At 50.5% G+C, this 26,374-nt stretch overlaps 1 protein-coding gene across 1 annotated transcript; it reads right to left on the bottom strand.

The window, feature by feature from the left end:
• Positions 1–1,634: 1,634 nt before the first annotated feature.
• Fbf1 (Fas binding factor 1) lies at positions 1,635–26,374 on the bottom strand. The gene is given in 30 exon segments (XM_087909757.1): positions 1,635–2,688; positions 4,189–4,298; positions 5,358–5,475; positions 5,562–5,699; positions 5,773–5,949; positions 6,357–6,542; positions 6,624–6,746; positions 7,662–7,780; positions 7,858–7,997; positions 8,091–8,198; positions 8,741–8,947; positions 9,063–9,163; positions 9,302–9,457; positions 10,712–10,770; positions 10,928–11,022; positions 11,354–11,455; positions 12,480–12,944; positions 14,190–14,289; positions 14,930–15,063; positions 15,171–15,306; positions 15,534–15,650; positions 16,040–16,117; positions 17,528–17,666; positions 19,410–19,460; positions 21,095–21,143; positions 22,924–23,014; positions 24,364–24,405; positions 25,411–25,438; positions 26,297–26,326; positions 26,328–26,374. Coding segments are annotated over 30 exon segments (3,510 nt in total). The 5' UTR covers positions 26,355–26,374; the 3' UTR covers positions 1,635–2,604.

Genomic DNA, 26,374 nt, shown 5'->3' with positions numbered 1-26,374 from the left:
CCCACACTGGTGGCTCCCAACTGCCTGTCAGGGACCCAATGCCCTTCTGGCCCTCTTGGGCACCCACATTTTTTAGAAATGCAAATGTCCTTCATAAAGCTTCAGTGAGTAGTGATTGCCTGATAAGCTCAAACTTTTCAAGATTTTATGGGCGTTTTGCCTGCATGTATGTCTGCACGCCATGTGTGTGCTTGATGCCACATGGGTCAGCAGAGGTCACCAGATATCCTAGAGCTGGAGATACAGAGGGTTGTGAACTGCCATGTGGGTGCTAGAAATGGAACCGAGGACCTCTACAAGAACAGCAAGTGCTCTTAACCATGGAACCATCTCGTTTATTCTTTTTTAAAAAAATATTTATTTTGGGGGGCTGGAGAGATGGCTCAGTAGCAGCACTGGCTGCTCTTTCAGAGGTCCTGAGTTCAATTCCCAGCCACCACATGGTGGCTCATAACCATCTATAATGAGATCTGGTGCCCTCCTCTGGCGTGTGGGCATACATGGAGGCAGAATGTTGTATACATAATAAATAAATAAATCTTTTAAAAATATTTATTATGTATACAATATTCTGTTTGTGTGTATGCCTGCAGGCCAAAAGAGGGCACCAGACCTCATTACCGATGTTTGTGAGCCACACCAACCATGTTGTTGTTGCTGGGAATTGAACTGAGGACCTTTAGGAAGAGCAGGCAATGCTCTTAACCTCTGAGCCAACTCTCCAGCCCCCTCTTTTACTCTTTTTAGAGACAAAGTCTTTCAGTGTAGCCCAGACTCCTAGAGCTCACAAGCCTGAAGTCAGCCTCCTGAGTGCTGGGATTACAGGTGTTTACTACCACAGTCAGCCACGTGCAGACTCCTGAACAAGGTAACTGCCTTCACCTGCTAAGTCTCAGCTTGCTTCACTACTTAGGAAGACCAGGCTGTTTGGGATTTCAGAGTTGGCCTGGGCAGAACTCAAGCCAGGCCCTGCTACTTGTCATTCTGTGCAAGGGTTTGCAACCCGAAGTGTCCTCTTCCACCCTTGAGGCAGTCATGAATTACTCACTTCCAGGTGTCCCCAAGGACAGCAGGTGCCAGAAGAAAGGGTATAAGGTCATAGAAGCCTGTGCCTGACCACTTTAGGTCAGAGATCTGCAGGACTACCTGCCTGTTCTGTGGACTGTTTTTCAAAATAACAGCAGCATAAAGCAACCACTGTATTTCATTCTCCTTTTTTCTGAGAAAGGGTTTCTAAACACAGCCCTGGCTGTTCTAGAACTTGCTCTGTAGATCAGGCTGGCCTCAAACACCTGCCTCTGCCTCCTGAGTTCTCGGATTAAAGGTGTGTGCCAGCACTTACTCTGTAGTCCAGCTGACCTGGCTTGGGATGTTTGTAGCTCAGTTTAATCTCAAATTTAAGGCAATCCCACTTCTTCAGTGACTTGAGTGCAGAAATTACACATTTGAGCCACAACTGGCCAGGGCAAACATTCTAGTAACTAAGGACACATTCCAGTGAGCCCTAGCAAGCTCTAAGGATCCAGAAAACAGGAACATATGGATGGGCTTCAAGGGCAACTAAGGGGAAAAACATTTATTTACCCACTATGTGTACCAGGTTTAGTCCCCAGCAATACGAAAACAAAACAGAATCACAAAGAATAGAGCAGTTTAATGGGTCCAAGAGAATTAGGTTCCTTTGAAAATAGCTCTGGAGAGTACAGGCAGACTCTGGCTAACCCTCTTGCACCTTCCTCCTCTGCCCCTGCTCCCGTGGACACAGCTTCACGTGTCCCTCCTCTGCCCCTGCTCCCGTGGACACACCTGCTCAGGTGGAAAGCGAGGAGTACTTCTGAATGCAAGCTGCTGTATTAACAATTGTGGTTTCTTTCTGAGTTCTTCTGTCCTGGTCTGCTGGATCATTTCCCCTCCCCTGCCAACTCCTGATACCCTGCTAGAGGGTCTTAGCATACCAGAGACTGGAGGAGCAGCAGCGGCTCAGTTGTGTGGTCCCTCACAGGCCCCAGGGCTACCTTATTTCCAGGCAGAGGCTCCAGTTCCCGAAATCTTCCTCCCTCCTCTGCTTCTCTGTATACCCTCGGGTCTGCAGCTCCCCATCCCCACCTCTGGTAGAGACTTGGATGGGAGGAAGGAGCTAGCGTTCAGGATGAACTAGCTGGTTATGGGGGAGTAAGGGGAATGGGACGGGGCTCAGAGGCCCTTCTCCGTATTCCCAAGTGGGAGGGGACCTCTCAGGGAAAAGTAGAAGGCTGTTCATGGTGTCCCACTCTACTGCCCTGAGATAAGCCCAGGCATGAGAATCTCTGGTGGATGCCCTGTAGAAGGGGGTGATGAGCTGGGGCTTTACTATGGGACAAGAGTGGGTGATTGGTGGTAAGATGGCCTTGATGTCACTGCTCGCTGTGGGGAGGCACCTGCTGCCTCTTAGCTGCTGGTCATAGAGCCTGGGAAGAACACACAGATACTCTGTCCACAAAGAAAGCTGTAATCAGACTCTGGGTAGTGCATCACCTTGCTAGGAGCCTCTTCCGGGGAGGGGGGGCTGGTCAGCAGTGGGGGCAAGCTCTGGTTGGAGGCTGGCTGAGGAGGCACTGGCTATCATCAGGCAGAATGGTATGCCATGTTGTAGGGCGCCTTCTTCAGAGTTTCCAGGAAGAATTGTTCATTCTCCAAGAAGTCGTGGTCCTGTGAGGCAGGCAGATTCAGATGAGCTCTCAGGCTTCCATGCACGGACAAGGTACTCCTGATCCTGGCAGAGCTAGCCTACACTGAGGAACTCCCTGTGCTGAGGAACTCCCTGCACTGGGAAGTAGTGGGGGTATGTGGGAGCTCAGGCATGGAATGAGACAGGCCATGATGTCAGTCCTGGCAAGGACTTGAGAGTCTTGGAATGTATCAGCAATGACCTCATGTCTCTAGGCCAGTGTCTTCATCTACAAACTGATAAGACTGTCCCATAGCTGGGCGTGCTGGCTCACGTCTGTAGTTCCAGCACCGGAAGGAGGACTGCATGCAAATCCAAGGCCAGCGTGGGCTACAGAGAGAGACCCATCTCAACAAAACAAGCAAACAAAAAACAAACAGGAAGGAAAAGGCTAAAGCTATGGCTCTGCTGGGCTGTGAGGAAGGCAAGTTCATGACACACGTGCAGTCTTCAGCCTGAGCACACCATGTGGGACCTGTGCCTTGAGTGGCCGCTATGGCCACTGATGTCATAGGTTATTTGCAGGTTAAGAGGGTATTGCTGACCTCTTGTGCCTAGAACAGGTCTTAGAAGCTATGTAGGCAGCTTGCCATCTCTTGTCTTTTTTTTTTTTCCCTCCTGGCAGATTTTCATTGTGTAGCTCTGGCTGGTCTAGAACTTCCTATGTAGATCAAGCTGGCCTTGAACTCAGATATCTACCTGTCTCTGCCTCCCACGTGCTGGGGTGAAAGTTGCAGGCTCTGTATTTTTTTTTTCCTCTGATTTTTTCAGACAGGGTTTTTCTCTATGTAACCTGACTGTCCTGGAACTCGCTCTGTAGACAAGGCTGGCCTCAAACTCACAGAGATCCACCTGCCTCCCAAGTGCTGTATTAAAGATGTGTGCCACCATCACCTGGCTCAAAACCAATTTTAACAGGGATATTATGGGGGATTGAACCAGAGCACTGTACAAGTTAGACAAGTATTCTACCATTTAACATATCCCCAGTCCTGGCAGTCTACTCTTCGATCTATTCTTCCCCTTTATGAGCAGGGGCCATCTCTCCTTAGGGCCTTGGAGGGACAATTCATTATAAATGTGAGTGTGAGACCCTGAGCCCAGCGGCTCTGTGTGTGTGTGTGTGTGTCTGTTTGTGTGTATGTCTGTGTCTGTGAGAGAGAGAGAGACCCCGAGCCCAGCAGCACTCACCTGCTCTGCTGTGCATGTGTGTGTGTGTGTGTGTGTGTGTGTGTGTGTGAGTGTGAGACCCCGAGCCCAGCAGCACTCACCTGCTCTGCTGTGCATGTGTGTGTGTGTCTGTGTGTGTGTGTGTGAGTGTGAGACCCCGAGCCCAGCAGCACTCACCTGCTCTGCTGTGCATGTGTGTGTGTCTGTGTGTGTGTGTGTGTGAGTGAGACCCCGAGCCCAGCAGCACTCACCTGCTCTGCTGTGCATGTGTGTGTGTGTGAGTGTGAGACCCCGAGCCCAGCAGCACTCACCTGCTCTGCTGTGCGCTTCAGCAGCAGCAGCTTGGCAAGAAGGTGTGTGGGCACCGAGGCAGCAGGTGTCTGGCCACACTGAGGAATGGTTGGAGCAGGGGCCTGGATGGCTGACGAGAAAGGCAGGAGCCAATGTCAGAGAAGAAACTGAGAGGCCTGGTTTTTTCTGCAAGACTCATACCCACACTGCCTACACAGGAAGAGCCTGGCCCCATCCCTGGGACTCTGGAAAATCCAGATTCCAATCCTAGCACCCACATGGCAGCTCCCAATTTGTAACTCCAGTTCCAGGGATCTGATGCCTTCCCCCAGTACAGAACATCCCACACAACATTCTTTAAAAAGGACAAGGCACACTGTGCTGGAGCAGACACCTGGTAACCTCTTGTGGGCTCTAAAGATGCACGGGTGCACAGACTCACATACAAAAGAACAAGGAAGAAAGACTTGGAGCCTGCGGTGGCAGAGCAATCCCAACAAGGGGTAGCAGAGGAAGGAGGAATACCCTGAGTTCAAGACCTGCCTGGTCTATAAGGTCAGACTTCACAGAAACAAAAACAAACAAATAACAAAACAACAAAAAACAAACAACAAAAAAGTGTGGTGGTTCATTAATCCCAGGACTAAGAAACACAGGCAGGAGAATTTCTGACTGTGACTTCAAGGCCAGCCTTGTCTACATAGTGAGTTCCAGGTGAGTCAGGGCTACATAGTAAGACCCTGTCTCGAAATAAAACCAAAAACAACAAAATTCCCCTCAAAAAGGAAAACAAAGCTGGTGGCACAGACCTTTATCCCAGCACTAGGGAGGCAGAGGCAGGAGGATCTCTGTGAGTTCGAGGCCAGCCTAGTTTACCAAGTGAGTTCCAGGACAGCCAAGGGTACACAAAGAAACCCTGTCTTGAAAAACAAAATAAAATAAAAATAAACAAAAAGAAAACAATATAAGGGGGTGGGGCTAGAGATATACTCAACAGCTCAGCAGTAGACATACCTATAATCTAACATTCAGGAAGCTGAGGCAGGAAGATCTGAGTTTGAACTCAGCTTGAGCTACAAAGCAAGACCCTATCTTCAAATAGATGGCTTCAAGCAGCCCCTAACTTGAGCAGCTGGAGGTCCTGCCACCACTACTCCCGGCTGTGTCCCGTCTTCCTACGGTCACTTACCACCCAGGCTGGCCACCGCTGGGCCCTGAACTGTGGAGCGCAGCCCTGGAAGGCTGGAGGGCACATCCTGCCGCACACGGTCCAGCTGCAGCCTCTGCTGAGCCAGGCTCAGATGCTCCTGCGCCCCACCCCAAAGAGATGGACTCAATGAGAAGGACAAGCAGGTGGGCCTGAGGGACAGGAGAGTGGGGACTGGAACCTTGCCTGGTGTATACGCTGCTCCTGTTGCCGCAGCCATTCCTGCTGCCGCTGAACTGCCTGCAGCCGGCCCTGCTGCTCAGACTGTATCTGCTGGGCCTCCTGCAGGGCCTGCTCACCTTCCTCATACTTCTTGGAGGCCACCTGCAGGGAGACCATGGGTCAGGGCTAGCAAGAATCACATGGCGGCTCATCCTACAGCCCTTCCAAGACACACCTTGCTCATGTGTTCCAGCTCCTGTGCGCGGGCCTGGAGGCGCAGGCTGGCCTTATGTAACCTGTCCTTCTCCAGCCGAAGCTCCTGGCGCTCTCTATCCAAAGCTTCTCTTTCAGCAGCCAGCTTTTCCTCCTTGGCTCGGAGCTCACAGGCCCTGACTGTCAGCTCTGCCTGCTCCTGAGAAGGTGGAATCAATGCTGAGGTCCCCCATCTAGAGCTACACCAGGCTCTGGACAGCCCTTGGAGACCTCTTCCCCTCGCCTCTGGCAGTGGACAGTAGAGCAAGGGGCTTCCTGGACATGGATCAGAGAAGCCTGAAGCCCAGCTTGGGGCTCCCACACAAGTCATGTAAATTCAGTATGTCCAGTATCTCGAATATCACTTTCCTCACTTACATATCCGAGTCAGAGGAACCAACTAGTAAGTAAGACAAATATGCACAGTGCTTTAGAAAAGGAAGTTACCCGAGGTGCTGACTGTTCTTCCAATTTCTTGCTAAGTCTAGCTGTGTGCTCTTGTTTCCTAGGCCTGGGATCGTCTGCACACAGCTGGGAGGTCAGGGCCACTGAGGCTCTGAGCCCTACCTTGGTCAGGCTGATGATGGTGCCCTCCCGCTGGGAGTCTGCCTGCAGCGCCCTCTCAGCCTCGCGCTCGGCCCGTTCCTTACTCAGCTTCTGCTGTGTGAAATACTCAGCCCACTCTGCCGCCAGGCGCCGGCGCTCCTCCCCACACTTGTTCATGACTGACTTCTGCTCCTCTAGCAAGGCACTCTGTGTAGGGGCAGGAGCGGAGTGTGAGTGTCCTCAGGCAGAAATGGTGGGGTCAGCAGCTGAGGGTGGAGCTGGACTCACCTTGGCTCTCTCCAGCTCCTCCCTCTCCATGGAGAGTTGCTGGACCATGACCTTCCTCTGCTCCTCCAGGCTGCGCTGTGCAGACTCTGCCTTGGACTTCTCAGCAGCCACCCGCCAGCGTTCCTGCAAGGCCCAGGACAGAGCTGAGGGTTGGCTCCCCACTCTAGGAGCAGGCCAGACTGTTTCAAAAGAGTTGGGCAAATCTGGCTTCTCCCAGGCTACTCATAAACCTCTCATTTCCAAAGAAATAAGAAGTGACAGGTGCTTGGGAGGTACTACCCAGGTCCAGATCCTGCAGTTCTGAGTTAGTAGGCTCCAGTACTCAGGTCAGACTGCACCACAGGGAAGGTTCAGGAGTGCCCTGCCCTGAACCGCCAGATCTGACCCATTACCTATCAGTCACACATGTTGGGAACCCACTGTTTCTGTAAGCGTGAGGGGAGAAGCTCAGCAAGTTTAGTCTTCCTTAAAGACTAAAGTGTAGGGACTAGACCCATGGCTCAGCAGTTAAGAGCACTGACTGCTCTTCCAGGGGACTGGTCAGTTCCCAGAACCCCAGAACGGCTCACAACCATCTGTAACTCCAGTTCCAGAGGATATGATATTCTCTTCTGGCCTCCAAAGGCAAAACACCACACACATTAAAAATGAAACAAAACAAGACCGAAGCTCACTTTCATCTATGAATGACATGTAGGGTTGTCACATAAGGGGGTTAAATGACATTTGGTCAAGAGTATCCATCCCAAAGTCACAGGGGTGATGTGACAGATCTGAGTGACAGGAGGAAGAAAGAAGTACAGTGATGATGGAGAACTCCACAGGGTGGCTTGGCGAGCAGGTGTTGGGGACCCAGCGTAGGGCTGAACACAGAAGAGGAAGAGACAGGAAGAACCAGCCTTGGCCACTGCCTGCTTGAGCGGAGGAGAGAATAGCTGAGCGTGGGTTTGACCTATTGGCTAGTGCCAAATCAGAGTGGCTGAGCCCATCACAGGTGGCCCTGGACTGAAGACTTCCTGTACACCAGGACAGGCTCACCTGTTCCAGGAGCCGGCTCTGCTCACTCAGGCGCACCTCCATCTTCCCAATGACCTCCTGCAGTCGGCTGCGCTCTTCCTCCATGTCTCGCTGCTGCCAGCCCAGCCGCTCCTGCAGAGCTGGGGGCAATACACAGGGTGTTCACTGACTGCCATCCTTCCTAACATGGGGGTCTCAAGTTACAGAGAGGGGCTACCTCGCAACTGCTCATCTTGCTGCCGGATCCCCAACTCCCGTTCCTGTGAAGTAGTGAGGTGTGAGGCCTCCACACGGGAGGACAGCACATTCAAGCTGCTGGAAAATTTCTCCATCTGCTCAATGATGCCATTCAGGGACCTGAAGGATTATCAGGGCATCTCATCCTGGGCACGCCCAGGACACCAGGCCCAACCAATCGCTTGGGCAAGCAGCACCAGGTAGCACACATACCGAGTATGGGAGGTGGCACTGGTGACAGCATCGATCTCTTGGTCCTTCAGCATCTTTAACCTCTGTAGTTGGTGCTCATGGTCCTTGCGCATCTCCAGGATGGATGCCCTGAGGGGATGGCAGCAGAGGCAAGGAAGGCCAAGGGTCACTGTGAGCAGGGCCACAGACAGATGACACCAGAGAACATGAAAGAAACATGCCTCTGAGCACCATCTCCTCCTCTTCCTCCTTCAGGCAGAGCCTCGGTGCCTCAGTTTCCCGGCTTTTGTGTCTCATCTCTCATGGCTTCCATGCCACGTGCACATCCACCCTGTTGCTCAGCAAAGGATACTTTTCATAGCGCAGGAGGAAGCTATGTGCCTAGACCTCTGTGCTTGCCCATGGGCTGCTCTGCCCTCCAGAGTCTTTTCTTAGTTCCATTCCCATCCAGAGAGGCTCACTGCATGACTTTTCAGACCCTCCCATTCCAGCGGAAGGGGTGGAACCCTACCCATGAGAGGCAATGGATTGGTGTGCTCAGCCTTGAGCCTTCATCTCAATGGGCTGAAGGGAAGGGCAAGCTTATGCACAGGCTGAGGAGCCATACTGTGGTCTCCTGGGCACTGCTGTCAGCCAGCCAATCCTGCAAGGCCACTCCCCAGTCTCCTTACTGCTGCAGCTCCCGAAGTCGTGCCACCTCCTGGTCCTTCTCCTGTGCAGCCAGGGCCAACTGCCGCTGGTGCTGGGCTATGAGCTCAGCCCTGGCCTGCTCAGCTTCCCGGCAGTATGATGCATGCTGACTTGACAGCGCCTCCTTCTCTCTGCGGAGCTGCTCCTCCCGCTGCTGGTAGGATGCTTCTAGTACCTTGACGCGGCTTCTGTCAACAGAACACCCACCTAGAGGGTCTCACGGAGCACACTGACATGATCCTGGGGCCCAGGGAGATCTGAACATGACCTCGGGCAGCCCCCAAGACTGGAGACAGCGGATACCTGTGCGCATCTTCAATGAGCTCCAGGTCGGCCTGGTGCCGCTGCTGCAAACTCTCCAGCAGCATGCTGTGCTGGGTCCGCTCCAGCTCCAACTTCCGCACCTGGGCATGGGCAAAGTGAGGGCAGTAGGGTCCTTCAAGCAGCCAATTCCACATTTTGTGCATTCAGCCCCTCCTCCCTCCTGGTGATGCCTCCAACTGCTTCCCAGGACAGCGGCCCTCACCACCCTGCAGTCTCACCTGGGCCTCCAGCTCAGCCAGCTTGGTCTGGCTCTGCAGCAGCTCAACCTGAAGCTGGGTAGTGCTGCTTGGGAGCTGCCCTTGGGTAGTCAGGAGTTGCTTCTGGTATCCTGAGCCTGGTAGCAGACTTTGCATCACAGATTCTGGGAGCAGGGGCTATGGGAGAGAAGGAGAGCTGTTCCAACCAGAAGCTGACAGGCCTCTTGCTGAGCTCCTCTGCCTCTACAACTGGACCTCTTGGCCATCCTTTAAGGTAGCTAGAGACCAGAGAGTTCCAGCAGGACAGGATCTTGGTGAATTCTAGGCCTTGGCCTTGCAAGGAAGCAGTCATCAGAGTTCTGGTCAGGAAACAGAGCACCCACCCTCCCTCCCAAGGACATCCTCCTCAGTGAGGAGCCATCTCTAGCCTGAGAGAAACAAATGACTCAGTTATGACAGAAGCTTCTGACCTGGCCCTTTAGGTCAGGCCAATAGGCCTAGGTGACAGTTGGTTGCTGTCAGCTCCCTTCAGGGACTCACTCCTGGCTGTCCTGCCTCCCAGGCCCAGTGATGCAGTGGGAAGATACACAGATGGGGATGTTTTCCAGCGCAACAACAGGACACCTGTTTGTACTTTTTCTGTAGTCAGGGGCTGGCCTGCCTGGAACTACAGCCCAGGCCTGACCTCAAACTTGATTTTCTACCTCAGTCTTCTAGTCTAGGTGTTTGGGTGAGATGGAACATGGTGGTGCTCTGAATGATATTGTCCCCCACAGGCTCATGTTTGAATGCTTGGTCCCTGGTCAGTGGAACTGTTTGGGAAGGATTCAGGTATGGCCTTGTTGAAGCGGATAGGTCACTGGAGGTGGTTTTTGAAGCCCATGCCAGGCCCAGCATCTTTCTCTGGTTCTGCTGCCTAAGGATCAGAATGTAACAGTAACTAAGACTACATTCTTTTCTCTCTCTCTCTTTTTTTTTTCTTCAGTACTGGGGACTGAACCCTGGGTATTGCACATGCCAGGCAAGCTTCCTCTAGAGAGCAACCTCCACCCCTCTTGAATCCAGGCTGGGTCAGAACTCACTATGTAGTTTTATGCCAACCTTAAAATGTGGTACTCTTCCTGTCTCAGCCTCTTGAGTACAACTGAGTACAACGCCAAGTCTGTACTAATGCCTTCTCAGGGGAACATTCCAAGCTGCTCCTGCAGTTCCTCCAGTTCCCTACTGATGCTGGCAGTTACAGCCGAATCCACTCGGGAGTAGAAAGGCTAAAAGTCCAGGAAGGGCTAATGAGGGACATCAGAGTGAGTGGGCAATGGCCCACTGGATATATCGGATATATTCTAGTAGAATTTCAAAGTCCAGCTCCCGGAGCAGGGAAGAATTGTTCTCTGGGCCCAAGACCTATACCTGTTTGTCCACCTTCCCTACCTGGACAGGCACAGAGAGCCCCATGCGGTCCTGAGAATGTGGAACATAAACTGCAGGCTCTGAAAATTTGACAACAGAGAAAAGAGAAGAAGGTTCAGAGGACTGCGGATCCAGGGGCTCTGGGAAGAGTCCCTGTCACCCATCTTCCAGAGTCCCCAAAGGATCTCAGAGTACCTCTTCCTCACCCACGGCTAAACTCCAAAGAAGGAAACAAACCTCTGCTAGAGAAGTCCCCAGAGGCAGAGGCCATTCCCGTTTTGAGGTCACCTATAGGGAGGACAGTAGTGGCTGGGCTCCAACTCATGGCGGATCTGGGGACATAAAGATGAGGGCACATTGAATGGCTTCTGTGTCAGACAGAGGCAGAGAAGGGGAAGCAAAGAAAAACACTGGATTCAAATACTGGGTGAAAAGGTCTTGGGACGAGTACTCTACTGGACTGAAGGATCCACCTGCACTGGTAGTTTGGTAAAGGAGGTGATATGTGCCCTCAGACATCTCTGTCATCTAGGCATAGATGCTGAACACGACAGAGTCAGCAAGCCACCTTGGGTCCCAGCACAGCCATCTGTCTATCCAGGAAAGGAGGCCTGGGCTGGCCCCGCTACTCTCACACCCTCCGGGCCCTGTCTCTGGACATACCCTGTGATGCCAGGCTTGACAGCTGCAATCCCTTGTGTAGCTGCTCCCGAGGCTTCTCCAGCAGCGGCCTGCTCAAGGGCTGGAGTGCTAGCAACAGGCTGGCTGAGGAAAGTCCATATTAAAGGTGAAGGCTCATGGAAGACAGGAAGACAGCCCCAGACATGCCCCTTAGCATGAAGCTTACTGCAATCTTCTCCTGCCTCTAGGAACGTGTTCTAGGCTGGGCTCCTGGAGTTTGCGGCCTGCTGCCCACCTCGCCATCCAATGATCAGTGACACAGCACCCAGGAGCACGGCACACACGCTGGAGCCGAGTTCAAGCTCCAGCCTGCCGTCCTTCATTTCTTTGTTCAGTCTTGGATTCCAGTGCGGCTCAATCGCCCCTCCCTACAGCTACCCTTGGATCATTCTCTTCTATTAGCTCCTCTTTTTTCTTGGCTCTCAGGTCAACGGCTTTCTCTTCAATCTCCAGTCAATGTCAAAACTGCTCTCCCCCAACACACCAGCTCTAGGACGTCTAGGACACAGTGGTGGTGTCCCAAGTATCTCACAAAGTCACACAATCTCCCCCGCTTGGTTCTGGTTGCAAGGCTTGCCACTGTTTCCTCTGGACTTGGCCTTGTCAGCCCCTTTCCCTTCCTGCCTATAGGGGTCACTCACTACCCAGCCTCACTGGACAGCCATTCTATCGTTCTCAGGAGCTGTCTCTCAGCTTCCACATTTACTCAAACGCTTTCAAGAGGATACAGGAAGATCAACTCATACATGCATTAGCCACTTTTAACGAGCTGACAGAAACACCTGCATTTGGCAGGGTGGGTTTCTTTGTCAGTTTGATTGGTACTGTGGACAAGGCTTCAGCTCAGACGAAACAGACAGTGAATCCTGCTACCTCAAAACATCCTCTGTTTTGCCTTGCCCAATCCAGTCAGTACCTGTCCCCACAGCAGTCAGGGCATGGGTGTCACCAGCACCTGGCCTCTCTGTCCACATTGGGCAGCAAAGCTGAACTGGCAACAGTGCCCACAACAGTATCTCTAACAGAGGATGACAGGTAAGGTGGGTAAAGCTAGCTCCTCAGACCTTGCCAAATCCTTTCCACCAACCATGGGAGCCCATGCCCATACCTGTTAGAAGGGGTCTGACCCGATGATGCCAATGAGTTCAGGCCCTTAGAGGGCGCAGCACGTTCCTCTCTGGCTAGGCCGTGGGATTTCTTCTGAGAAATGACATGGCTCAGCCAGTCGTCGTCCTTCTCTTCAGAGGTTTTCAGTGAGGCCTGGCTGGCTTTGGTAGAGGGCCTCGCACCCTTGGTTGCTGGCTTTGTGGCTGAGGGCAGTCCAGCTGGCACAGAGCATGGCTCTGGGGCTGAGTGCGGGTTTGTAGTGGGGTGTAGAGAGGGTGTCAAAATGGCTGAGTCTTCTTGTTGAGTCTTTTGAACAGGAGAGGGATCCGGCAGGGCCAGGTCATCATCCTTAAGGCCTAACCAGTCAGCTCCTCCTCTCCTGGGGTGGATGGGGCTGGAAGCTGGAGGAGGGCTCTGTTTGAAGCTAGGTTCTCCCTTAAGGTCTGAGCCACCTTCTCCCAAGAACCTGCTTCAAAATAGAGAAGAGAGTGTTGACAGGGGAGAAGTCCACCCCATTATCCCATTAGCCCCCTCTGAGCCTTACTCTTGGCTGTTGAAGGGGCGCATATCTGGCCTAAAGCAAACTGGGCTTAGTGGTTCACACCCGGATTCCCAGCACTCAGGAGGCCGTGGCAGGACTGCTGTAAGTGCAAAGCTAAAGCTAGCCTGTGCTACAAAGACCTGTATCAGAACAGTGTGAACAACAGTGAACATCCACAGCAGCTGGAGATAAGGCTCGGCTGGTAGACAACATGTCTAGCATAGACTAAGCTCATCCACAGTACTGCATCCGTAGTACCGACCAGGATGGAGGCGTACACCTGCTATTCCAGCATTCTGCCCAATGGAGGCAGGAGGATAAAGTCAATGTCATCCTTGACTACACAGGGAGTTAGAGGTCAGTCTGTCTCAACAACAACAAAAAGGGCTAGAGAGACAGGTCAGTTGTCATATAAGCATGAGGACCTGAGCTCCAGGGGATCTGACATCCTCCTATGACCTCCTGAAGCACCAGGAACATGCATAGTCCACAGACATATATGCAGACAAAACATTCAAATACACAAAAAATAAAAAATAAATCCTTTTAGGGCTGGAGAGATGGCTCAGTGGTTAAGAGCACTAACTGCTCTTCCAGAGGTCATGAGTTCAATTCCCAGCAACCACATGATGGCTCACAACCATCTGTAATGAGATCTGGTGCCCTCTTCTAGTGTATGGGTATACATGGAGGCAGAACGTTGTATACATAATAAATAAATCTTTAAAAAAAAATAAATAAATAAAATAAATCCTTTTAAAACAAAAACATATACTTGGAGAAAGATTGCAAATTCCAGAAGTTCATTGCTGGTCTATTTCTGCTGCAGATGAGGAGTGTGTGCTATGAGGACACAGCCAATGGCAGGGTTCCTGGAAGGCGCGGAGGAGCCCCACTGCTGATTCAGTGTGGTGGCTGTGCTAGTCCTTGGGCTGTGACATAACAGCCTTTCACGACACTCAGGGAGTCAGCAGAAGCAAGCCCACCTGCTCCTTCCCTTCTGAGGAGCTCAGGGCTTAGGGCAGCCAGTCCAATCAGCACCCGCACTGTTGGGAGTTCCTAGCTTCCCTCTCCCTTTGGCACCTGCAGACTCATGTTTGTCAGGTGGGATGAGGAAGGCTACAGGGACAGGCCTGTGCCCGAGGCTGACCTCCCTGAGTCTCCACTTACCTGACCGACTGTCGGCGAGACTGCCTGCCCTCGGAGGAGGCTACAGTGGGCTGGTAAGCCCCAAAGGTGAGGATCTCATCGTCCCAGCTGTCTTCTTTGTCTGTAAATTAAAGGGCATGAACATGATCTAGAACAAGGAAAGCCAAACTTTTTATAGGATCTGGCAAATGCTCTACCACTGGGTGACATCTCCAGACCGAGGGAAGCCAGCTGAATGAGTGGAGGCCAATCAAACAGCAGCTATAGAAAGCAACAGTGTTAGACCACCTACGGGTAAGCTATCTCATGACACAGCTGTCTCTAGGACAGAGAGTTCAGAATGTGTGTTCTGAAGGGAAGCTTTTGTTACAGCCTGTGGTAAAGATGTGGTTTGAACTGAATACAGTGGCTCCCACCTTGGGAGCACTTGGGAGGCTGGTGGAGGATTATCATGAATTTGAAGCTAGTCTAGAGTAATACACTATCTCAAAAGAGAGGGAAAAACTGAGTACAGTAGCACACACCTTTAATCTCAACACTTGACAAGGCAGAAGCAAGCAGATTCCTGTGAGTTCATGGCCACCCTGGTCTACACAGTGAGTTCCAGGATAGCCAAGAGCTATATAGAGAAACCCTATCTCAAAAAACAAACCAACAACCCTCCCCCCCAAAAAAAAAACAAGGAATGTGGGGGAGACAGAGAGAGAACAGCAACCTTGCAGCCAGTACAGACTCCTCCCCACTCCTCCAGGCGTCCTCACCCTCTGGCTTCTGATACTTCTTGTCTAGCTTGAACTCTCTGTGCTCCCCAGCTCCTGGATGAGCAAGGAGCTTGGCAGCTGTGCCTTGTCCCAGGAGTTCATCCAGCTTCGAGCGAGCAGGAAGGGGCCCTTCCCTGTGGACAGGTAGGGAAGGACTGTGCCATGACATGGGGCTCCCATGTTGCTGCAACCTTTGAGCTTTTCCCTGGCCGAGGACTCCCTACTTCATAAGGATTCTTACTGGTCTCCGGTCTTCTTCCTCTCTGCTTTAGGGCTGTCTTCAAAACCCAGGGTGGTCATGATGTCGTCCCCTTCGTCAAACAGCAATTCTTTTTTCCGGATAGGAGTATCCCCAGGAGTTAGAGGAACAGAAGGACCTAAGAAAGAAAACCAGGGCCCAATGCTTAGTGACTGAAGGGGGTGGGGTGGGCGACAACCATTTGCACTTGCCTGGTTTATTCAGGGACCCTGACTCTAACCCCACCCCAGCTCACACATTCACCTCCCTAGTCCTGGAGCCTGCCCTGCTCCAGAGGTCTGGGCTCTGTATTAGAACGCTGCCATGACTCTGCCCATCCTGGGACCATAAGTAGGCCTCTCCTACCTTGGCTTGCAGCCATGCTGGGGCTCTTGGAAGCAGGCTTACTCTCCATTATGGGTGGCTTCTTGGCAGTTTCTTCCTCCTCATCAGAGAGAAGTCCCGCCAAGGGGTCTTCAAAGTCTCATGGCCAGAAACAAAGACAAAGGTCAGACTGCTGCCCTTTGCTTAGGTAAACCAAACCAGAGCCGAGGGTAAACAGGCTCTTCGGCATCCACAGAGTGGGGTCTATGGGGCAGGTAGGCGCAGAGGGGCTTGAGCAAGGCATAGTGAGTTGAATAGAAATGTCCCGAAGACATAAATCCATTCATAAAGAAAAAGGGACCTTTTCCTTCACTTTGAAGCCTGGCTTCACAGTCTTTGCGAGTAAGTTCCTCAAACATCCTGGCTGCTAAAGCAGTTAGTTCCTAATCATGACCAGCTCTCTGTTCCTCTGACACACAGAGACTTGGCCTTCAGCAGCAGCGGTCCAGAAAAGGGGATGTGCGGTGGGGGAGACGGGACTCTGATACCTTCAAAGGAGAACTTCTTGTACTGAAGCCCAAAGTTGCTGGAAGGGAGAGGTGGCTTCTTAGTGGCAATGGTGTCCCCTACAGGAAGAAGAGAGAAGGCAGTCATGGAACTGAATCTTTCCTCACATAAGCACACACAGCCGGCTCCTCGGCCTCTCCATCCTAGGCACATGTGGTGGTCTGAATGAGAATGACTCCCAGAGGCTCATATATTTGAATGCTTAGTAATTAGAGAGTGGAACTGTTTGAAAGGATTATAAAGATTAGGAGGTGAGGTGGGATTCCCTTCTGTATGCTGTGAATACCACTGGTAAATAAAGAAGCTGCTTTGGGCCTGTTGCAGTACAGAATAGGGCAAGGGGGAAATCTAAGCAGATAGAAGAGAGAGTAGGCGGAGTCAGGGAGAAGGAAAGATGCTGGACGGAACCTTACCGGCAGGCCACAACCACATGGCAATATACAGATTAAAAATGGGTTAATTTAAGATATAAGAGTTAGCCAATAAGAAGTGTGAGCTAATAGGCCAAGCAGTATTGTAATAATACAGTTTCTGTGTGATTATTTTGGGTTTGGGTAATCGGGAAAAAAACAAGCAGGCTTAGACTACAAGGAGGTTTGGCATTGTTGGAGGAGGCGAGGCCTTGTTGGAGTAAGTGTGTCTGTCACTGGGGTTGCGGTTTGAGGTTTTAAAAGTCCAAACCAGTCCGGCAGTGGTAGTGCACAACTTTAATTCCAGCACTTGGGAGGCAGAAGCAGGTGGATCTCTGTGAGTTTGGGGCCAGCCTGGTCTACAAGAGCAGAGTTCCAGGCCAGTCTTCAAAACTACAGAAAAACACTGTATTGAAAAACCAAAAAGAGGCCAGGTGGTGGCGGTGTACGGCTTTAATCCCAGCACTCGGGAGGCAGAGGCAGGCGGATCTCTGTGAGTTCGAGACCAGCCTGGTCTACAAGAGCTAGCTCCAGGACAGGCTCCAAAGCTACAGAGAAACCCTATCTCAAAAAACCAATAAATAAATAAATAAAGATAAAAAAGTCCAAACCAGACCAGACCCAGTCAGTGTGTCTCTTTCTCTGTCTGGGTCAGGATGTAGCTCTTAACTACTTCACCAGCACCATGTGGGCCTCCACACTCCCTGCCATGATGATAATGGACCAACCCTCTGAAATTGTGAGCCAGAATCCAATTAAATGTTTTCTTTTAGCCGGGTGGTGGTGGCGCACGCCTTTAATCCCAGCACTTGGGAGGCAGAGGCGGGCGGATCTTTGTGAGTTCGAGGCCAGCCTGGTTTACAAGAGCTAGTTCCAGGACAGGCACCAAAGCTACAGAGAAACCCTGTCTCAAACCCCACCCCCCCCACAAAATGTTTTCTTTTTAAGAGTTGCCTTGGCCATAGTGTCTCTTCAAAGCAACAGAACAGTGACTAAGACAGCACAGAAAGCTCATAGGAAAAAAAAAACTCATAGGACACAGCGCTAACTTCCACGTACCTTTCTCATTAGCTGTTAATGTGCCAGCAGGCTTGGGATTGCTAGGCACTTCTTTCCCAGAACCCTTTGCAGTTCCTTTGCCAGAGGGTGGATGAGACTTCATCTGACCAAAGAGATCATTGTCCATGCTGTCCAGGTCCTAGGACAGTAGGAAGTGAAGCCTGATGTCTGGAAGGTGCGCTATAGTTTAGTGTTACGAAAAGCCTTGGCCTTGGGGAGGTGGTATTAGGAAGTAGGGGCCTTGTAGGAGTCCCTGAGTCATTGGGGGCAGTCTCCAGAACCACATCCATCGTCTTCATTTTGTTGTGCTTCAAAATGTGGCCATGTGACCAATACAGTTCCCTGCGGACATTTGCCACCCTCACCAGAGGCTGAACCAACTCCTGTTCCCAAACTCATCCCAAATTGGGCTAAAGAAATGTCCCTGGTGACAGATGCATTTCTGCGGCAGCACAGAGCTGACTGGCTTGGAGGGTGGAGGACTTCAGGCTTGGGCACCCAGGGGAGAGGACAAAAGAAACTGAGGAAACTGGTGAGAAAGAAAAGAAAATGGAGCCAGAGGCAGGCAGAGTGGGCAGGGTGGGAACTGATTCATGAGATTGTAGTGAGAGACACAAGTCAACACAGAGAGAGAAAAATGGAGACAAGAAGAAAATGCACACAGAGCTCTACAAGTCTGCAGCCAAGAGCTCTGCCCTGACCTGGGGACCAAGGGGAATGAGATAAAAGTGCTGCTGGCTGTGAGAGCAGAACAAGAGGTGCCTGAGGCCCAGACCAAGCCCCCTTGGCACGGTGAGCCTATGTCCTTACCCACATTTCACAGTTCTCTTAAGAGTAAGATGACAGGGGATTCAGCCAACCACATTTTGTTTGTGGGGCGTGTTGCCCTTAGGCTAAAGCTTGCATATAAACCTGGCAAGTGCGTTTCCGCTAGCTCTCTTGCCTGGCTCCTGTGTCCAGAGGGATCGTTTGGATTCTGGTGTAAGCTGGTGTAAGTCTTACTTCTGTTTATTAAAAGTGTATATTTTGTATTAAGATAGTCTGGGGACTTTTCATTACCGATTGCCCTGCAGCTTCATCTGGCGCCCAACGTGGGGCTTTTCCCCCCTCGTGGCGAGAGCCTAGCAGCCTGAGTGCGAAACCGTATTCACTGGCCGCCAAAACAGCAGGCAGCTAACTTCCTTGCGTACACCTTAAAACCTGCGCACTAGATCCCAGATGATGGAGGGTTATCTGTCTATGTGTTACTTTCATTGGTCAATAAAGAAACTGCCTTGGCCTGATAAGTCAGAACATAGGTAGGTGGAGTAGACAGAACAAAATGCTGAAAAGAAAGGAAATGAGGCAGTCGCCATGCTTCTCCTGCCCAAGATAGATGCAGGCTAAAATCCTCTCGGTAAGCCACCACCTCGTGGTGCTATACAGATTACTAAATATGAGTTAATCAAGATGTGAGAATTAGCCAATAAGAGGCTAAAACTAATGGGCCAAGCAATGTTTAAAATGAATACAGCTTCTATGTAATTATTTCAGGGGTAAGCTAGCTGGGATCCAGGCAGGAAGCGGCCTGCTCCTTCCTTCTACAGTAAGATTTATTTCCAGTTTTATCTGATGAGAGGGAAGTGCTTTTGACAGGGAATTTGGGGACAAACACTGGAAAGGCAAGGAACAGACTTTAGAGGAAACTTTAACTCTGATCTACTCCCCCAGGTGGCCCCAGCTAGGAAAGTTTGTAGTTCCTACTAGAGGCCTGTGGCAGACTTCCCAGGCTCCAGATGCCCAGGGCTATACAGGAGAAGTTAAAGGACTGGGAAGCCTTGGCTTGACCTGCTGGGATCCCACACCTACCCCAGCTTTGAAGGGGGTGAAGCTGTTTGGCTACCTTCATGTTCTGCAAGAAGACCTGCGGGTCTGCATCCGAGCCGCTGGAGACCTAAGTGACAGGTGAAGACACAGCGAAACTAGCATTAGTCAGGGTCCAGCAGGCTTGGGGGTTCCCTGTTCTAATCACCTTGCTTTTGCTCAGCAGGGGCAGAGAGCTTAACTGATGAGGCATAAACAAGAGGGTCTCTTGCTCGCCAACCTCCAGGGATCAGCTCTTTGAAGTCAAACCTGCCCGTCTGTGGAGACCCAGAAGTGTTCCCAGTGTCTATTCCTAACTGCAGCCATTTCCACCACAGGCCTTCAGGAAGACTACTTCCTAATCATGCACTAGACAGCTTGAACTATCTCATGGGAAGAGGTGATACTCATTTCTGCAGTTGGAAGCGCTCTGTCACCTAGCTCATTGTTTTGGTAAGGAAGAAATGGATGCTGTTTGGGTCCATTCAATGGTGCGGGAGAATTATCTGTATTCTGTCAATCATGTATCTTAATAAAATGCTGATTGGCCAGGCAGGAAGTATAGGTGGGTCAACCAGACAGGAAGTAGAGGCGGGGCGATGAGAACAAGAATATTCTGGGAAGTAGGAAGCTCCCTCCGCTATTCCTGCCCAGATCACCGAAGACGCAACATGTGAGCTGACAGCTGAAAAAGGTACCAAACCATATGGCTAACATAGATCAGAATAATGGGTTAAGATAAGTCATAAGAACTAATAAGTAGCCTGACCTAATGGGCCAATCAGTTTATAACCTAATGTAGACTCCGTGTGATTTTCTTTGGAACTTGCTGGCTGTGGGGTACCAGGCGGGATAGAAACCCCAGCAAGTCGGCCCTCATGTTACAATTCAGCAGTCCCAGGGACATTACTCTACTTTAAGAATCAAGTACAAGGGCTGGAGAGATGACTCAGAGGTTAAGAGCATTGCCTGCTCTTCCAAAGGTCCTGAGTTCAATTCCCAGCAACCACATGGTGGCTCACAACCATCTGTAATGAGGTCTGGTGCCCTCTTCTGGCTTTTAGGCATACACACAGACAGAATTATGTATACATAATAAATAAATATTTTTTAAAATAAGAATGAAGTACAAGCTGGGTGGTGGTGGTGGCACACGCCTTTAATCCCAGCACTGGGGGAGGGGAGGCAGAGGCAGGCAGATCTCTGTGAGTTCGAGGCCAGCCTGGTCTATAAAAGCTAGTTCCAGGACAACCAGGGTTGTTACACAGACAGACTCGTCTCAAAAAACAAACAAACAAAAAAGAATCAGGTACAAAGCTAGGCATGGTGAAACATGCCTTTATTCCTAGCACTTGGGGCAGAGGCAGGTGGATTTCTATGAGTTCCAGACTGAGGCCAGCCTGGTCTCTCCAAGGTGAATTCCAGGTCAATTAGAGCCACATAGTGAGACCCTGTCTCAAAAAATCAAAAAGCATGTGTATGTGGCGGGGGGGGGGGGGAGTCCAAGTTATATATGAGCTTGCACATCTGTAATCCCTGATCTTGTTTTGGGCTGAGGCAGAAGGCTTGAGTTGCAGGCTAGCTTGGATCACACAGAGAAAATTCACCTCAAAATAAACAAAACAAGCCAACTTTGCAGGAACTTCTAAACTTCTAAATCTTTCTGTGAGCAGTTTTTTGGGGACAAGCACAAAGGTTAAAGACTGGGGAATGGAGTAGGCTCACCTCAGCATCAGCTCCCAGCAGCCCTTCAACACTGTCTTTGAGGAGGGGTCTGCAAAGAGATGACGTCATCAGCGACCTGTATGACTAAGCCATTAGGTGATTTTTAAAAGTTAAGACTTGGGTCTGGGGTGTAACTCAGTGCTATAGCATGTGTTTAGCATGTTCAAGGCCCTGGGGTCAATCCTAGCATCAGGGAAGGGAAGGGAGAGGAAATGAGAGAAGGGGAAGGGAGGGGAGGGAAGCAGGCCAGTCAGGTGTAATGGCATACACCTGCTATCCCGCCACTTGGAGGCAGAGGGAGAAGGATTAGGACTTCAGGTCACCCGCAGGTGTGTACTCAAGTTTAGACCAGTTTAGAATACACGAGACCTTGTCTCACAGAGTTGTGGGCAGGCTATAGTGTCAGAGTGAACTTGGGAGAGATTTCTCCGGAGGACAGCAATAGAATAGGAATCTCACAAATGGCTGTGTGTGGTGGTGCTCGCCTTTAATCCCAGCACTCAGGAGGCAGAAGCAGGTGAATATCTGTGGCTTTGAAGCCAGCCTGGTCTACACAGTGAGTTTTAGGGCAGCCAAGGCTACATAAAGAAACCCTATCTCAAAAATACAAAACAAAACAAAATCCACAGATCACATAGTATAGAAATTTTCTACTTAAATTGTTTTTCTATTTTTCAAAGCAGTGAAGTTCTTTAAATATAAATTGTTAATAAATAAATAAATATTGGGGTAAAGGGAAATATTGGGGCCAAACAAATGGCTCAGTCAGTGAAACACCTCCTCAGTTAGCATCTTAAGCATTCGTGTTTCCAACACCCATGTAAAGAACTGGGCAAGGTTTTGCATGTCTGCAACCCTTGTGTTGGGTAGGGGGAAGAGGGACATGCAAATAAAAGAATCCCTGGAGCTCCCAGTCAACCAGTCCAGCAAACTGGTGAGTGCCAGACACAATGAGAGAGCTTATCTCAAAAGATAAGGTGGAGAACCACAGTGGAAAACACCCAAAAGACCAGCTCCGGCCTTCATATGCACACAAACAGACAAAGTTAGTTATAGTTAAAGCTGGGCACAGTGGTACATGCCTGTAATTCCAGTATTTGGGAGGCCGAGGCAAAAGGATTGTTCCAAGTTTGAGACTAGTTCACTATGGGCTACATGGTTAGTACCAAGCCAGCATGATTATATAGCAAGACCCTGTTTTCAAACAAACAAACAAAAAGAAAATTAAAGCCAACAAAATCCAAATAATCTTGTTTAAAACAAGAGAAAAATCATAGTTTTCTTTCTTTGGTCTCCCTCTGCTTTGATTTTTTGAGACAGGGTTTCTCTGTGTTGCTTTTGAGACTGTTCTGGCTGGTCTGGAACTCAGAGAGATTTAGAGATTTGCCTGCCTTTGCCTCCCGGATGATGATGGGATTAAAGGCGAGCGCCACCACCACCCGGCTCTCTCTCTCTACTTTTAAGACAGGGTCTCCCTATGTAGCCCTGGTTAGCCTGGAACTTCCATGTAGACCCGACCTCAAACTCACAGGCATCTAAAGGCGCGCCCCACCCCACCTACATGGAAAGAAGGCAAAAGGTAGAGTTCTCATTCTCGGGGGCTGAACAAATGTGAAAGGCAGTGTGATCCGAACCATCCTCTTTCTTCAAGGATACGGACACTGAATCTCAGAGGGGCCTGGGATGACCCGTAACAGATGGAGGACTAGGAGTCAGGCCTTCAGATTCCATCAATACTCAGAGCTGAAGGGAGAAGTACAATCTTCCAACATTAATGATGCACTGGCCAAGATGGAGCGTAGTGCAGGAAAGGGGTCAACAGGGTCTACCTTGCTTTAGCCTTGGAAGCAGGCCACTGAGATACACTTGTTGTGTCTCTGGCATGTGAGGCTGGCTCAACAGGCTTCTCAAGCAGTGTTGCTGGAATGAGGGAAACAAGACAGGTCACACCACGCCAATCAGACACGAAGCAGCGAAGCCACAACCAAGAGGACGGTGATTCCACCACTTAGCTGCCTCCTGCACCTTCCACAGAAGGGTTGCTGGCATCACAGGCACATCCTGACGCCATCCCTGATAAACATGAGTGGAGTGGGTACATTTCCCAGTAGGAAATCAATCCCAGCTGCCAGCAATGCCAAATGGACAGTTCAACCCACCCACCTGTGCCACAGGAAAAGGCAGAGGCACGATGGTTTTTTTCCCCATAATCCTAATGCAGGCGGAAATACATGGTTCTCCCTGGAAACAGAAGTCTTGATGCCCCTGGTGAGCTCTGCACATCCCCTAAGCCCTGTTCCTCAGTGCAGCAACATGGACACAAATAGTAAGGGGCCAGCTGGGCATGATGGCCCATGGTTATAATCTTAGCACAGGGAAGGCTAAGGGAGGGAATTTCCTCAAGTTTGAGGCCAGCCTGGGCTATATAGTGAGACTTCATCTCAAATATAAATAAATAAAAAGCCAGCAAGATGGTTCAGCAGGTGAAGATGCTTCCACAGATTAGAAGCTGTCCTCTGACCTCCACACGTGTGCAATTGTACAAGCATGCACCGCCCTCCAAATCCAAAAAGCAAAAAATAAACCTAAGAGATTTTTAAAAGAAAGAGTCTATAAGGAACCTGGGGCTGAGAGAAGCAGCTCAGTAAAAGAGCACTGTAGGGCCCTGGGTTCCCCTCCCAGCATTACAAAAAACTCAGAAAAGAACAAGGTAACAGAAGACATGAGAACTCTTACAGCCAGGTGCCTTATCAAGTGGGCAAAGTTCTGAGCAGACACTTTTTGAAGATGATAGAAAACTGTCCTAAGCACATGTGCAGACACTCCACAGCACTGGGGGGACATACAGCCCAGCCATTCACAGCATGGCTGTCACCAAAAGGATGGGAGAGCTGGGCCTGGTGGCACAGGCTGTGACCACCACTACTCTGGAAGCAGAAGGGAAAATTCAGTGGCTCTCTGGGAGCCCAGGGAGTTCGAGGCCAGCCCGAGCAACACGCTGAGACCCTGGCACAAAATACAAAGTAATAAACTGGCTGGGGATACTGCTCAGTAGAACAGCGGCTGCCCAGCCCCGGAACAAAATCAAATGAAAAACCAAAGTTGGGAAATAAACATTGGTGGGTGTGGCCAAAGCAGGAGCCTTCCGTGTTGCTGATGGAAATTCTCTCCTTCCCCGACGTGGGTCCTAGGGCGGAACTCAAGTGGTCAGGCTTACGCCCCCCACTCTTGCCAGTCTGCCCTCCCCTGCCCAGGGAAGGAGCACTTACTGTCATCTCCCAAGAGGTCGCCAAGGACATCATCAATGGAACCTGAAAGCAAGGAGGCAAGAATGACACTTAGAAACCTGAAGCCCCGAGACTTCTGGGTCCCAGAGCTCTTTGATGGCAGACTTCGGGCTGACAACGACTGTCCCTGGCCACGAGATGATCTCTAATGGCAACAAGCCACGGGGCCTTGCTTAAAGCCTCGGGGAGAAGTTGAAAATGACCTTCCGAAAGGTAATTTCTCACTGAAATGTTTCTACCCACTGCACCCACCCAAAACACACAAGCCAGCAACCAGTCCTCCAGCCCCTAGGCCAGTGTGGATCCCCTCGAGCCCCTCCCCCACCTGCCACCTCCTGGAGCTGGACTGACTGTACTCTCCCTGGCTACTCTCAGATGGAGGTGTGGTGTGGACATCTAGGTAAGCACAGTTGAATTAATTCTCCTACCCAGCTGTATTTGCCTTCCCCACCCTGAACGTCAACCATATATCCCTGAATTCAGAGCTCAATGAGAAATTTTTTTTCTACGACTACACGTATTTATTTTTTTAAAACTGTTGAACAGTAGAGTCCACCCTGTGGTTTTCATGAGCGAAGGCTGCACTCAGCCTTCTTGATCCTCCAGTCTTTTTAGTTTTTAATGAGATACCATCTCTCTCTACATAGCTCTGGCTGTCCTAGAACTGTGTAGACCAGGCTGGCCTTGAACTCACAGAGCTCAGCCTGCCTCTGTCATCTGAGTGCTGGGATAAAAGTAGTGCACCACCACACCTTGCTTTTCTTTAAAGTTAGAACAGGAATGTGTGTCACGACAGGACTCAGGTTATCGGGCTTGGCATGAGATACCTTTGCTTGCAGAGCCTCCTCACTAACTTTTTTTTTTGTTAAAAAACAAAACAACAAAAAAAAAACAACAGGGTCTCAACCAGGCCATGGTGGCACAACCCTTTAATCCCAGCACTTGGGCAGAGGCAGGTGGATCTCTGTGTGTTTCAGACCAGCCTTAAACCAAAAAAAGAAAAGGGGGATATTCTATGTCTCCACTTACCTTTCAGTCCTTTCTTGGTTTTCAGTGCCTAAAATGGGGGGAAAATCACATCAACAAAATGCAGCAGTGAGCATGTGTTGGCGCTGGACAGGAAGAAAACTCTGCCTTCTCCAGGCCCCAGGGAAGGAGCACCAGGTATCATGGATAAGTCAGTTGTTTTCCTCCAGCTTCTGAGAATGAAAGCACTCAGAGGCCAGAGACAGTCCTTCCTAGCCAGCAAAGCCGGGGTGCAGACAAACACCTCTCCTCAGACTTACAGACATTACACGCAAAACCCACCAGACATATGCAATCAATAACCAGAATGTCTTCTCTGTTCTGTGTGTCCAATGAGGGTTTAAAAATGCTTCCAGCAGGAAATGCAGAGGGCTCAGAGTCTCGAGAGATGGGCTGGCTCACCTTCAATCCCAGCACTCGGGAGGCAGAGGCTGGTGGATCTCTGTGAGTTCCAGGCCAGCCTGATCTTTTATATAGAACTTCTAGGCCAGCCAGAGCAATAAGGAGGCCTTGCCTCAACAAAACCAAAGAAAAACTACAAAAACAGAGGCTAAAGGAAAACTCTGCTCACTGATTAATTTTTTGGGAGCGATGAGGCAGGGCTGGAAAGGGGGTCTCACTGTGTAGCCCTGACTGGCCTGGAGTTTGCTATGTCAAACAGGCTGGACTAGAATTCACAGAGACCCACCTGCTTCTGCCTCTACCTCCAAGTACTGGGATGAAAGGCTCAACTTAATGTTTAAGTTCTTTCTAATGCTACTCTACCATGGAGACCATCTCCTGGTCCTTGCCACAAAACTCCTAGAATATTCTACGCAGTCAGAACATTCAGCGGTGGGGTGGGGTGAAGGTTTATATTTCCACAGGTCTTATGCTGTTCTCCGCCTACCATCTGGGACTTTGGGGGTTTCTGCAGCTCCTTCACAGTAGTGTCCCGTCATGTGCATTCTCGCTGAGCAAGTTCATC

Source organism: Myodes glareolus, chromosome 9, assembly GCF_982192425.1.
Source record: "Myodes glareolus chromosome 9, mMyoGla1.1, whole genome shotgun sequence".
NCBI classification, from domain to species: Eukaryota; Metazoa; Chordata; class Mammalia; order Rodentia; family Cricetidae; genus Myodes; species Myodes glareolus.
The sequence above is the reverse complement of the archived record's forward strand: the minus strand, read 5'-3'. Positions and strand labels throughout refer to the sequence as shown.